The sequence below is a fragment of the Cucurbita maxima genome, unplaced genomic scaffold (genome assembly GCF_002738345.1).
Source record: "Cucurbita maxima cultivar Rimu unplaced genomic scaffold, Cmax_1.0 Cma_Scf00024, whole genome shotgun sequence".
Classification (NCBI taxonomy): Eukaryota; Viridiplantae; Streptophyta; class Magnoliopsida; order Cucurbitales; family Cucurbitaceae; genus Cucurbita; species Cucurbita maxima.
Genome location: NW_019272040.1, coordinates 2,750,749 through 2,764,568, shown reverse-complemented (window position 1 = coordinate 2,764,568; position 13,820 = coordinate 2,750,749). Strand labels below are relative to the sequence as shown.

The 13,820-nt window shown below is 34.1% G+C and overlaps 2 protein-coding genes and 1 long non-coding RNA gene across 8 annotated transcripts in view; 2 read left to right on the top strand and 1 right to left on the bottom strand.

Moving 5' to 3' along the window:
* The first annotated feature begins 4,017 nt into the window (after positions 1–4,017).
* LOC111497619 (agamous-like MADS-box protein AGL9 homolog) lies at positions 4,018–8,103 on the top strand. 2 transcript variants are annotated; one of them, XM_023148455.1, is made up of 8 exons: positions 4,018–4,479; positions 5,386–5,464; positions 5,606–5,673; positions 6,623–6,722; positions 6,809–6,850; positions 6,983–7,024; positions 7,132–7,268; positions 7,864–8,103. In XM_023148455.1, the coding sequence occupies exons 1-8, from the start codon at positions 4,262–4,264 to the stop codon at positions 7,937–7,939; spliced, it is 762 nt and encodes a 253-aa protein (XP_023004223.1). In that variant the 5' UTR covers positions 4,018–4,261; the 3' UTR covers positions 7,940–8,103. The 2 variants fall into 2 exon arrangements, with proteins under 2 accessions (XP_023004223.1, XP_023004224.1); XM_023148456.1 differs by having other exon boundaries at positions 4,023–4,446; positions 7,864–8,098.
* A 3,074-nt stretch (positions 8,104–11,177) lies between these two features.
* Positions 11,178–13,820, top strand: part of LOC111497621 (MADS-box protein 04g005320-like) — a 17,942-nt gene continuing 15,299 nt past the window's right edge. Inside the window, exon 1 of the mRNA XM_023148459.1 lies at positions 11,178–11,478. Coding sequence (XP_023004227.1) covers positions 11,294–11,478 — 185 coding nt within the window. The 5' untranslated portion in view covers positions 11,178–11,293. The remainder of the gene's footprint in view (positions 11,479–13,820) is intronic.
* LOC111497624 overlaps positions 12,636–13,820 on the bottom strand; it is a 16,117-nt gene continuing 14,932 nt past the window's right edge. For 3 of the 5 annotated variants that reach the window (XR_002720639.1, XR_002720642.1, XR_002720643.1), the window contains 2 exons: positions 13,346–13,419; positions 12,636–13,218 (listed from right to left, as the gene is read on the bottom strand). This is a non-coding gene — a long non-coding RNA (uncharacterized LOC111497624). The remainder of the gene's footprint in view (positions 13,219–13,345; positions 13,420–13,820) is intronic. The other 2 variants (XR_002720640.1, XR_002720641.1) reach the window with 2 other exon arrangements.

The following is a 13,820-nucleotide window of genomic DNA, read 5'->3' as shown; positions in this document are numbered from 1 at the left end:
TTGTTTCATTATCACGAGTAAAGCAATAAGAACACAACAACAACAACGACCTGCAACGATATGAATGAAATGAATTCCGTGTATTAGAAAATTAAATTTTGTGATTAATAGAAGGGCTAAATTTTTTTAAAAAAAAGTGGTAAGAGTACATCCACCAAATTCATAGGTGCAGTTGGCGAAAGTACCGTGAGTTCGGACCACCTCAGAGTGTAAGCTAAAAGACATTGCTTTCATTCACCATCTGCCTTATCTCACCTGCACTTGATGTGTTATTTATTGGTCCCCCCAATCCCTATGCTTCCAAAACCTAAATTTTAATGCATTTCCAATAAGACAACTTTTCATGATATTACCTCTTCTTTCATCTAATTTTCTCTCTAAGGGTTAGAATCGTCTTTTTTTAAGACCCGATTTCATGACATTGTTTACCTAGCTTTCGTTGTTTTGTAATCGAAATGATGTAGATCATTTTACCAACGGTAATCAGAAGGGTTAGAATTGTCCTTTGTTGTCATGTTTTTTTAAGAGCCTCTTTGATGACATTTTTTTACCTAATTTTCTTTGTTCAGTAAACAAAAGGGTTGAATTGTGCTGTGTCACCGTCTTTCTCTAAGAGTATGTTTGACGATGGTTTTTACTGACTTTTCTTTGTTCGGTGACCACCAGAAGAGTCGATTTATGTTTCTGTTACTGTGTTTTGTGATGACGTATTTTTACCTAATTTTCTTTGAGAAAGGGGGGAGTAAATTAGAATTGAAGTACAATAAGGTCCCAATATTTGGCTACTTAAAACAATCAAAAGACATTAATATTTTCCAGTTGTGGTAACCTACAAGCAACCCTATCAAACCCCTTTAGGACCCAAAAAATGCCTAAATTTAAGCCTTTTTTTGGACCAAATGGCTTAATCATGGCATTCAATTTTGGTTGAGATTTAGATTTACATTTAGATTTACCCCTAATCTCTAAAATTATTTGTTGTTGGGATTTTGATTTTACAGCTAACTCCTTACCTTCCTACTTTAAATGATATGTAGCTTCCTTCTATTGCTTTCTCCAGTTCCAGTAGGGTTTTATGGATGTTAAATGAATACGACTCTCCACAATTGTATGTTCCAGTAGGGTTTTATGGATGTTAAATGAATACGACTCTCCACAATTGTATGTTCCAGTAGGGTTTTATGGATGTTAAATGAATACGACTCTCCACAATTGTATGTTCCAGTAGGGTTTTATGGATGTTAAATGAATACGACTCTCCACAATTGTATGTTCCAGTAGGGTTTTATGGATGTTAAATGAATACGACTCTCCACAATTGTATGTTCCAGTAGGGTTTTATGGATGTTAAATGAATACGACTCTCCACAATTGTATGTTCCAGTAGGGTTTTATGGATGTTAAATGAATACGACTCTCCACAATTGTATGATATTGTCCACTTTGACCATGAGCTCTCAGGGTGTAGACCACTTTGACCATGAGCTCCCAGGGTGTAGACTTAGGTTGAGGGCTAACCCTAAAACTAGGTTGGATGGATTCAAACAAACTCGAGGACTTATTTACTCCTTTCGAGTCTAAGTAATTGCATAAGCTCTCATGACTTTGCTTTGGAGTTCCCCAAAATGTCTCATACCAATGGAGTTAGTATTCCTCACTTATAAACCCATGGTCATTCCCTAAATTAGCGGATGTGGGACTTTGATCATCCAACAATTTTCATCGTTTTATTTTTAATTTTAGGTCATTTACTAAAATTAATTAAAAAACACTTTTAAAAAAATTACTTTTAATTAAATTGTAATTGTTTTTTAAACTATAAATTCAAAGGTTAGGGTATTTTAATAATAATTAATTACTGCAAGAAAATAAGGTTTATGAAGAAATTTATGAAATGCATAATTGAGCGGTTAGAATTTCGTGTAGGTTTACTTGGAACATTATGGCTATAAGAAGAAAAAAAAAGCATGAAATATTTAATTTGTTTTTTTCTTTTTTTCAAACCTCATTTAAAACACTAAAACATTAATATTAATTGAACGCTAATTTAATGAAACATTATGCTGTCAGATTTTGGTTGGGGAAATCTTGTTCATTCATTTTTTTTCTTTTTAATTTTTAAATGCTTTGTTTATTCTCTTTTTTTATTTTTTGGACCGGGACGATGTCGTTTAAGGCCAAACTTACTCAATGTGAGGTCAGTAAAGCAATGCTTATTTAGCTATTTTTCGAGGCTGATGTCACTGATAGCTCTAGGTTCAAAAGGATTTGACGTGAAGGCACCTCTGCATTTCTTCTCATTTTATAGCCCTTAGAAAAGTCGAAGAAGTCAGCTCGGGAATAAAAAAAACCCTAAAATCTCGATACTAAAGTTAATTTAATGTTTGAAATTTGAAAGAATGGTGAGTTAAAGTAATTAAATTCTCCTTTTAAGAGCATACAAAATTGCCAAAGTAAAAGGGGGAAGTAAAGAATATCTTGTATTTGGAGAAGAATGTTGGAGTTTTAAGGTTTTAGTTGAAATTTGACTAAGTATGCTCTTGTTAAAGGTTGTCTAGATCTCACCCAATTTCATGCCTCTTTAAAGTATCAATTTCATATTACCCTTTTCGTTCCGTAATATATATTGAAATAAAACGGTAAAAGTAAAAGTATGAGGAAATTTTGTGTACCGACCCAAAATTTTAGATTGACTGGGTTGGTAACCTAAGTAATCTGAAATTATTTCACAATTTAACCCAACTCAACCCTCTATTCTCGAGTCGGTTCAGTTAGAGTTAGCATGATTGACAATTTGGTTGAGATGAGAAGTTGCGTCTGCATTTGCGAGCGACAATACCTATCTTTGGATCAGTTCAGTTAGGGTTAACATGAACTTTTAGCTCAAACCGGTTCAGTTTAAAAAAATTAACCTAACTCGTCTCAAAGTGCTCAAGTTAGGTTGGTCGGGTTTTCGAGGTTGGTGTACACATCTAATAATTCAACCGAACAAAAATTACATTATAGAATGGTAAGGAGGGGTACAAATACCGTTTTAACACTAGGAAATGAGTTTGAAGAATGGTAGCATGAGTGTGAGAGGAGGGGTATTTCGGTAAATTAAAAAATACGTTGTTTGTTTGTGGGTTTTTTTCTTTCATCTTCTTAAGGTTAGGTCACATGATTAACCGAGGTTCGGATATAGTCAGATGGACATCAGCCTTCGCCCACTTCACAGCTCGACACGTAGCACTTCTCTCATTCGTTTCTCTCTTCCCTTAATAACCTCATCTCTAATCACCACCGTCCAATCAAATCTCCCCATCACATCACATCAATCGCTACACCTGCCCGCACACGATAACTCCCCTCCCCTCCCCTCCAAAAAAAAAAAAAAAAAAAAAAAAAAAAAAAAAAAAAAAAAAAAAAAAAAAAAAAACCATTCTTTTTTCTCCAACCCTATTCCGATCTAAGCTTGGAAAATTTGTTGATAGTGTTAAAGTCGAAATAATAATTTTCATAAGCCTAAGATTTTGACATTTTTATATAGGAGAAGCTTAGTCGACCGATCGATTCAATTTCAACCAAATTTTAGATGTCAGGTTGTAGTTTATTAATTTTTTTTATCGTTGGGTGTGTACATGTTAGTTGGATAAGTGTCTCGAGTAACTTGACTATTTTATTTTTGAGTTGGGTTGGACTGAGCTGTAATTTTTTTTATTATTTAAAAGAAATTATATTTATTTTATATTAATAATTAAAATATTATAAATCCGTCAAATATTCTCAATTTTCATAATTAAAAGGAGGTAGGTTAGTGTTGATTTGGGTTAAAAAAATTAAACAAAAACAAATTTTTTATATAAAAAAAAAAAATTGACGGTTATAATTAGAATGGAACATTGTTATAATAAAAACTTTTAGGGAACAAAATTAGAGAAATTGTGGATAAAGGAGGAGGAGTAGACACGGCCGCAGAGGATAATTACCCAAGCCCCCAGAAAAAAGAAAGAAAAAAAGAAAAGGAAAATGGTGTAGGTTCATAGTTAGTGAGAAGGGAGAGGGTATGAGGAGGGGATTGGTGAAATAAGCGAAGAATATAAATGGTGACGCACAAAGGTTAAGAGGGGGAAAGAGAGAAGTGAAACAAAAAGAGCAAAGAAATTTGATATTTGATTTAGTTTTTGGCATTTCCTTTTCCGTTTGATTTTCGTTTTGATTTTCCGGGAAAATTTGGGATCAAATCTGTTTGGTTAGAGAGAAAAAGGAAAAGAAGAACAAAATGGGAAGAGGAAGAGTAGAACTGAAGCGGATAGAGAACAAGATCAACCGGCAAGTGACCTTCGCAAAACGAAGAAATGGTCTGTTGAAGAAAGCTTATGAGCTCTCCGTGCTTTGCGATGCCGAGGTTGCTCTCATCATCTTCTCCAATAGAGGAAAACTGTACGAGTTTTGCAGCAGTTCAAGGTATCATCATCATCAACAACAACAACAACTGTTGTATTGAACACTAATTTTTTTTTTTTAATTTTAATCCCGTTTTTGCCATTCTTTCTTTTTAGGTTTTCTGTTTCTTCCCTTTCTTTTTTCCCCTTTCCATGCTAAGAATAAAAGAAAAAGAGAGAATAATTTTTTAAAAAAATTACACATATATATATATACACATAAACGAATGAATCCTTTCCTTTTCGCTTCTCTGTGTTCATTTCATCCATGGCGTCTCAGAAATTAGGGTTTTCTTCTTCTTCTTCTTCTTCTTCCTCCACCATGCCGCCATGGATCGATCCATCGACTTAGGGTTTCTTCTTCTTCTCCTCATTTAGGGTTTCCTTACTGTTTTCTTCATGGATCTTTGTTTCTTTTACCGATTAAGAGTTGTAGTTTGTGTTTCTTAAGGGTTTTGATCCAAAATGAGATTTGATTTCCTGAGGATTTGTGTTTGTTTTCATGTAAACTTGAAACTAGTAATGGATTTTTTTAATTTGTTGTAGTAACGAACATTTCTTTTGTTGTTACTATTTTGTGTTTGATTATTACTATAATAATTTCAGTCTTCAGGCTTCTTCAAAAATTTAAGAAATAGGTTAATTATTGTGTACTTCAAGGTCAATAATTCATGTATTTGTTAATTACAGGAATTTGACATTTAATGATTTTCAAGATCTCTCAAATGTTATTGGTTTTCCTTANCTCCCAGGAAAAAAATTACAGCAAACCGATCACTCCACACGTACTTTCGCAATTAATGGGTGATGGTTGTAAGCACAAGGTCATGGTGGACGTCTTGGTGTAACGTACTTGCTCCGGTATGAAATAAGCATTTGAGATAAGCATTCTTTCGCTGCCACATCATTGGGTGGGGTTTTTTTTTTTTTTTTTTTTGGTATTATTATGTGTGAAATCTAGCATGCTGAAAACTCTTGAGAGATACCAGAAATGCAACTATGGAGCACCAGAGCCAAATGTATCCACAAGAGAAGCCTTGGTAATCACTTTTCTATTTTTTATTTTTTAAATTAAGTAGGTTAATTAATTAGTTAATTAATTAATCCTTTTTTTTTTTTTAAATAAAAGATGTTATTATTATTATTTGATGATATAAAATGATAGGATGGGTTAATTATAGGAACTGAGCAGCCAGCAGGAATATTTGAAGCTTAAAGCTCGCTATGAAGCTCTGCAACGATCCCAGAGGTAATAACCCCAACATTTTAGATACCTTTACTTTCCATTTTTGTAGAACATTGATTTCCTGATCTTAAAGTTTTAGGTTCAAGGGTAATTTAGGACGTATCAGACTAAAATGTTCCATGTTAGTGTCGTATTCTCTTCGATTAATATCGTTTTGTCATTTTTTAGGGGTAGGGGTAGGGGTATTCATATGATCTGATAACCCGACCAACCCAGAGTCACTCATCCCAAACCATAAACGTTGGGTTGGGTTGAGTTAAGGTAGATTTTTTTTTCAAATTGGGTTCGGTTGAATTTTTTGGAAAACAAAAAAATGCGGGTTGATTTACTTGTTAACATTTTTTTTGTCGGGTCAACATGACCAAATCGAAAATAGGGTTACGATCTAGCCTAACCCAACCTTATTCTACTTTTTAGATTATTATGAAAATTAAAGATATTTGACGTTTCTAACTGATGTTAGTGTTGCGTTGTGACTTGTGACTGTTTGATATTTGAGTTTTATGAGATTTTAGTTATTAATGTAGCATGGGATAAGTAGACTTTTTAAAAATAATTACAAATAAACATCCGACAATCGAATCCAACCTAATCTGAAAATAGAGGATTAGGATTAGGTTGGGTTGAGTTGAATTGTGAATTTTATTTGAGTGGTTTGGGTCACTGATCTAACAAGCTCAAAATTTTGAGTTAGTTCAAAAGATCTTTCCAACTCAACCTAACTCGTGTAAACCTCTAATTGAAAGTTCTACAATCGTTCAAACTCACAACGACAAGGGAAAGGAAGTTTAAAGTAATGATATGAGATTATATGTACAATAACTTATCGATTTACATTAAAGTTTAAATAAACACATAATGAGATTAATCGAGTCGTGTTTAGTTGGTTCGGAGACGCTCGGTTATTTAGTAATTATGTTTTCTTTTTATGTGATAATTTAAATATAAGCAGGAACCTTTTGGGAGAAGACCTTGGCCCATTGAGTAGCAAAGAACTTGAATCTCTTGAAAGGCAGCTTGATATGTCACTCAAGCAGATCAGATCAACAAGGGTAGTTCTTCAACTTCTCCATTGCCTTTAATAAAACCATCCAAAATTATAATCTTTCTCATTCAATCCTTTTCTAATCTTTTGCAGACTCAGTACATGCTAGATCAGCTCACTGATCTTCAACGTAAGGTATGAGGACATGAACACATATACGACACGACACGAACACTATAGTTACATGGTTATAAAAATGAGTTTGATAGGTTTCGATCTAAAAAGTTACGAGCATTCAGTCTTGTTTTTGTTTGAACAAACTTTCAGGAACATCTTCTTAACGAAGCAAACAAGACACTGAAACAAAGGGTATAAAAACATATCTGTTGATAATATTATTTTAAAATATATATATATATATATATATATATATATATTAGAAAATTTTGTAATTGGTGTAAATTTGTGGATTACAGTTGATTGAAGGGTATCAAGTAAATGCACTCCAATTGAACCAAAGTGCTGATGATATGATGTATGGAAGACAACAAGCTCAGCCTCCTAGCGATGCCTTCTTTCATCCTCTAGATTGTGAACCCACCTTACAAATTGGGTAAATATTCTTCTATTCTTCCCAAAATCTTTTATTCTTACGTTTTTTTAACGTCTTGGCGCTATTTGGGCACATTCGGCCCATAGTTTTCTTGAGTTTGAATTTGTATAGTAGGTACCGAGTCTAGATTTATTGAATTGGTAGGGTTTGTGTACTGTAAACTAGCTCAAAGTTAGCTGAAAATTTCAACTTTTGATCTCTGGATCGAAAATACATAGTTTATGCTAATTGAGCTACGTTCATCTCGTGTATTACGATTAGCATGATTTACCATTAGCTATGTTGAAGATTTGAACTTTATACTATTGAGCTATATTGAAGATTTAACTTTTGACCTCTAGATTGAGAATATATATTTATACTAGTTGAACTATGCTAATGATTTAAACTTTTTGAGCTCTTGATCGAGAACACATAGTTTATGCTAGATGAGGTACGTTAATTTCGTGTATTACAATTAGCATGATTTATGCTAGTTCTAGTCCTATCTAGAATCATAACGCCCGATTCAAACTAGGTCGGGGTGAGAATTTTGTAGGATTAATGTGAAATAGAAGAACAAATTTATAAGAAGCTAAAGATGATTAATTTGCAGGTATCAGCCAGATCCCATAACAGTGGTGACTGCTGGGCCGAGCATGAATAATTTCCTCCCAGGATGGTTGCCTTGAGAAACAACAAGGAGATGGAAATTTTTCCATTCAAAAATTGGAGAAAGAAAAGGGCAGTGTTTTTCTTTGCTTCTGTTGCTCACCTCTAAACCCCCTCCTCCCAAAAAAAGAAAAAAAAGAAAAAAAAAATCAATTTTCATGCTTGGAACTTATATATAATATATATATATATTTATATATATAATTAATACAAACTCTGCACTTAGTCTTTGTGAGCTAATTATGTGTATGCTATGACTTTGCTTTTTGAACAACAATTGTAATTTCCTTATTTTTCTTCTTTTTTCATAAAGTTGTAAGTTTGTGTGTATTTTTTATAATTTTTATTTATTTTCTTGCAATATTTCTTATATTAGGACTGAAAGATTATTTTATTTTACCAGTTTAAGGGGGAAAAACGACTTGCAATAGTGAAATGTAATAGCCCAAGCACACTACTGGCTGATATTATCCGCTTTGGCCTGTTACAACAACTCTATAAATTTAAAATCTTCATTAGGAGAGATCTCCAGACCCTTGTAACATATGATTTATTCCCTCATAAAAAAATTTCGTGTGTACATATTTTATAACAAAAGAATTTATAAAAAATAAAATATAATTAATTTTTATGAATTTTCAAACAATGTATGTTTGAATGGAGCCTCCATCCCTCATGGGCCACTAGGCAGTATAAAGAGGCACGTTTTATTGGGTCATTTTCAGGCCCATTATACCAGAACTGGGCTCGTTGTCCATAAAATGCACTTTTCTATTTCTTACCGTTAACGTTTGGTAATGATTTATCTAAATTTTACTGCAATGAGTTAAATAAATTGGTTAACGGTGCCAATTATTACCTTGTATTAATTTTTTGTAACAAACTGATTATATTTTTTTTAAATGATAAATTAAAACTTTAGTCGGGGCTCAATTCATACACAAAATTTTGGTGGTGTAGCTACGATTCGTCTAGTTCCTTCTTCGCTCTTTCTTGCACTCGACTTATTATTTACCGTCTTTTTCTTTCGTTTTTCGCTACTCATCTCATTAAGACTATTATGAAGAAGCTACACACTACTTAGTTTTTCATTCTTCTTCCTTCACACGGCACGCATTCCTACTTTTTTATTTGCTTTTTGGATGAAAAACCTCCCACCCAAAAATAAAGCACGAGTTGGGTTGGGTTACCAATCCAACCAACCCAAACTTATGGGTTGGTCCAAAAAATCACTTGAATCCAATCTTCGTACATGTTGAGGATTATTGGGAGTGAATCCCACGTTGGCTAATTTAGGGAATGATCGTGGGTTTATAAGTAAAGGAATACATCTTCATTGGTACGAGGTATTTGAGGAAGCCTAAAGTAAAGCCATGAGAGCTTATGCTCAAAGTGGACAATATCATACCATTGTGGAAAGTCGTGATTTCTAACATGATATTAGAGTCATGCCTTATTATGTCAATAGAATTCTCAAATATTGAACAAAGAATTGTGAGCTTCAATGGTGTAGTCAAAAATGACTAAAGTGTCGAACAAAAGGTCATCTCCATTGGTATGAGGCCTTTTGGAGAAGCCCATAGCCCAGAACAAAAGCCATGAGAGCTTATACATAAAGTGGGCAATATCATACCATTGTAGAGAGTCGAGATTCCTAACCATACACCCCAACAAAGCCCATAGCCCAGAACAAAAGCCATGAGAGCTTATACTTAAAGTGGGCAATATCATACCATTGTAGAGAGTCGTGATTCCTAACCATACACCCCAACAAAGCCCATAGCCCAGAACAAAAGCCATGAGAGCTTATACTTAAAGTGGGCAATATCTTACCATTGTAGAGAGTCGTGATTCCTAACCATACACCCCAACAAAGCCCATAGCCCAGAACAAAAGCCATGAGAGCTTATACTTAAAGTGGGCAATATCATATTATTGTAGAGAGTCGTGATTCCTAACCATACACCCCAACAAAGTATTATACCATCTAAGTTTATGATAAGCTAATTTTAATAGTTAAAAGACAACTAAATTAAAAATAATAATCAATTGAGTGACTAAATAATTAAATCAGTATGATTTGAATCAACAATAATCTAAATATGTATAATCTTAGCAGTAAATAATAATATAATAGTTAATATGTATAATTTTACATTTTTCATTTTTGTATACAAGACAGTTAAAGTGCAAAATTGCTCTGTTATTTATTCTTGGCTGAGGAAGTGACACGTAGGTTTACAGACGAAGCCACGGCAGAGCACTAGGGCTCTGTATTCCTCCCTTTTATCCCTTCTGGGTAAAAGCCGGTCATTCCATTTTTAACAAAGTAAAAATATAATTAAATTATAAATTTAATTCTTAAAATTTAAAATTTACCTCAATTTTATGAAACTATATGAATATGCTTCCAATATATATAATATAGTAACTCAACATTAGGATATAATTTTAATATTGTAATATTATGAATCCTAAAAAGAAAATAGCATGAATATAAATCGTGTTTAGTTTACCAAATCCTTCAAAATGAGCTTCGAGTATGGAAGTTCAGCGGTCATTGAATAAGATAAGAAGGGGTAAAGGGCGTAGGCACGTACTTCGCAATTTTCCTTTTAAAAGGATGGAAGACTAATGATTGACGAGAGATGATTTGGAATCTAAATTCAACACCAAATAGTCTCACATTCCCGTGCTCATAAGAGGGAAGAATATCCTTATAAATTAACCACGAGGGATTCAAACACGTTTTATCATCACTTACATGCATCTTAAAAAAATTTAACTTTTGAGTTAACCGAGATAATATATAATTTTGTCTAATATAATATTAATATATGAGGCCCACAACGTTCATTTTTTTCTCTCTTCATTTGCAAATTGCAATTTTCACCCAAAAGTAAAAAAGTAATAATAATAATAATAAAAAATTAAGCCTCCAACAAAACGCCTCCGAAACGTGCGGTAAGAATTGCGTCGTACAATTTACTGTTTCTTTTATGAATTTTAAATTGAAAATAGGCGCACTGTACGTGAGGGCTTCGCAGCCACAACTACTCTGACAGACTTCACCAAAACGCGACACGTGTCGTCACCAAAACGCTCCGCTTCTTAATTTTATTTTTCTTTTCTTTTTCTTTCTTTTTTCTTTCTTTTTTTTTTTAATTTCCGCCCTTCACTGGTATTAGGCTTACTGAAAACGAGAAGCGGAAAAAGAAAATAAAAGTAAAAAATATATATATATATATAAATTAAAAGAAAAACCGACCAAAAAGAGGGGGCTTCGTTTTGTGAATGGTTTGGGAGGAAGATAAAAGGAGAGTGAAGAGAAGAGAGTAAGAGGAATTAGGGTTGACTGTTGAGACACGAGAGAAATGGGACGGAAGAAGATCGAATTGAAGCGGATCGAAGATATGTGTAATCGCCATGTGACTTTCTGCAAGAGAAGATCTGGATTAATCAAGAAGGCTCGAGAACTCTCTGTTCTCTGCGACGTTGAGGTCGGACTCGTCATCTTCACCAACCGCGGCCGTCTCTATGAGTTTTGCAGCGGCGACAGGTACGAGTTTTTTTTATCCTTCGTTGTTTTTTTTTTGTTTGCTTCGATTCTTCAATCTCTGATTGTGTTCGTTGCTATTGCTTTTTGTTTCTGTTTGATCTTTCTACGTACTGCTTCATTTTCTCGCAAACTCCGTGATAGTCTTAGTGTTAGGAATCACGTTTTCTAACGCGAGCTCTGATTTCTGATATCAACGAAGATTATGCTACTCTTCGTTTGTTTTTTGCTACTCTTCGTTTGTTGTTTGATCTCCGAGAGATACTTTCTACATGAAAATCGATGGAGTTTAGCGTTCCGTCTGATTTCTTGTTGAATGTTTCTTGTCTTCGGAATGTTTCGTTCCTGTTATGGACTGAGAAAATGCAATCCTGTGTGATCTTAAGAGACTTTCTTGAAAGATCGTTGGTTCTCAGTTTTCCGATACTTTGTTCGCTCATTGTTTTTTTCCTCCATGTTTCTCTCTCGTCCATCCATGGTTTCCTGCTTCATTTACGTGTTTTCTGCCTTGAATGTGAATGACTAAATTTGTAATTATTTACATAAAAAATATTTTAAAGCCATGTAATTACAAAACTGTGACTAAAACTGTCACTGTACCAAATAATTCCGTAGTCTTAAAAAATATATTCTAAAATATATTCTAATGATGTTTTTGATATGTTCGTGGATCTTAAAAAAGAAGACTTTGGAATACCTTTTTTCTTATTTGCACTTGACATAAGCAAAAGGCATCTATTAAAATAAAATCATGTTCAGGAGCGAAGCAATGGGACCGTACATCTATTCAACCCTGCTATCCCAGTTAGAAAGAAAAGTAGACCCTTTCGGAGCGACTAGGCGTATTGTGTTGATTCTTTTGAGTAATATATCTGGAAATCCCCACGGATTCCTTATTAACACCGTTTCGAACACAAAGAGTACATTCCAAAATAACCTAGGTTCAAGGAAGGTAATAGATAGAGTCAAGGGTTCAGTCTCATCTTGTCTTCTACGGGGTGGAGACAATGGGGTCGGTCCATGGATTTTCCTTCCTTTTGCCACATTTCGCTCAAAGGGTTAGAAAATTCTATCTTCTGTCTATCTTTAGGGATCAAATTGGCTTCGTAACTTCGGGATCAACCTCAATGAATACAACATCCTTATGCACCAATTCCACATGTTAGGTGTAGCTGGTGTATTCGGCGGCTCCCTATTCAGTGCTATGCATGGTTCCTTGGTAACTTCTAGTTTGATCAGGGAAACCACAGAAAATGAATCCGCTAATGCGACCATTTCGCACGGTTCTGGGGGCACTTGAGTCCGCCGCCGGCGGGCAATATTTCCAAAGGAGTTGCAAATGGATCTGCGAGTTCACCAATCATTGATGGTTCTAGAACCGCTAAACCCACGTTACATGCAATAGTACCTAGAATTACTACTGGAAAAATATATAAAAGATCAGAGCTCGTCAGTTATAAGTAAATAGGCTTTAAACAAATAGACTCACCAAGCGTAAATGTAAACTCATTCACCTCTCCAACTCGGTTGAACAATTCCATTGCCTGAACCTATCCTCTTTTCCTCAAGAATTAGACAGAACAGAGCTCCTGAACCTGACGAGAAAGAAATCAGGCAATGAGTCAAGAATGAATAGGAGTTAAGTAAGGAGAATGAATCTTGCTTGAGTATTGACTGACGGTGAACGAGAATGAATTAAGGAATGTTTGATTCCTGAGTTACCTCCTAGGTAATATTCCAGGCCTACAAAATCAGATTCAGCCGGTTTAGTAATTTCATCCCCTAGTTTGGAAATGTAGGATATTCTACACTTAGAACTATAAACTAAGAAACCCCAGATCTTCCAATCGCCGGATAGAAGTTAACATACCTCACAAAGAACCGGGTGTTAATGGAGGCAGTGACAGCGCTACTGGGCTCCAAGGCATTAACACCAAGTTTCCACTGAAATAGAATGGGAGGTTTTAGAGAGAGAACACATTAGGGAGATATGGAAGCATGGTGATTTTAATTCTTCACACTAGTAATTACTCTTCCCACTTATGACACCCACACTTACCATATTAAATGTACCTTTATACATATACATATGTTTATGCTTCAACATAACATGCTCAAAAACATGACCAACAATGAACTATTGGAGTCCGATTGTGCTATTAACTAAAAATCAAAACTTAAGAAAAATATAGTCAACAACTCCAAAGAGATAATTAAAGGTCAGATCTAACATTTCAATTTTTTTTTCTTTATTATTATTTTCTTTTTGTCAGTTTTGTGAGTTTCTATTTTTAATTTTGAAAGTTAGTGATATTAGTTAGGTTTTTTTTTTTTTTTTTTTTTTT

Coding starts and splice junctions, on each gene's coding strand:
- LOC111497619 (XM_023148455.1), top strand. CDS start 4,262: ATGGGAAGAGGAAGAGTAGAACTGAAGCGGATAGAGAACAAGATCAAC. Junction 6,723..6,808: donor AGCAGATCAGATCAACAAGG/GTAGTTCTTCAA, acceptor AATCTTTTGCAG/ACTCAGTACATGCTAGATCA. Junction 6,851..6,982: donor TCACTGATCTTCAACGTAAG/GTATGAGGACAT, acceptor ACAAACTTTCAG/GAACATCTTCTTAACGAAGC.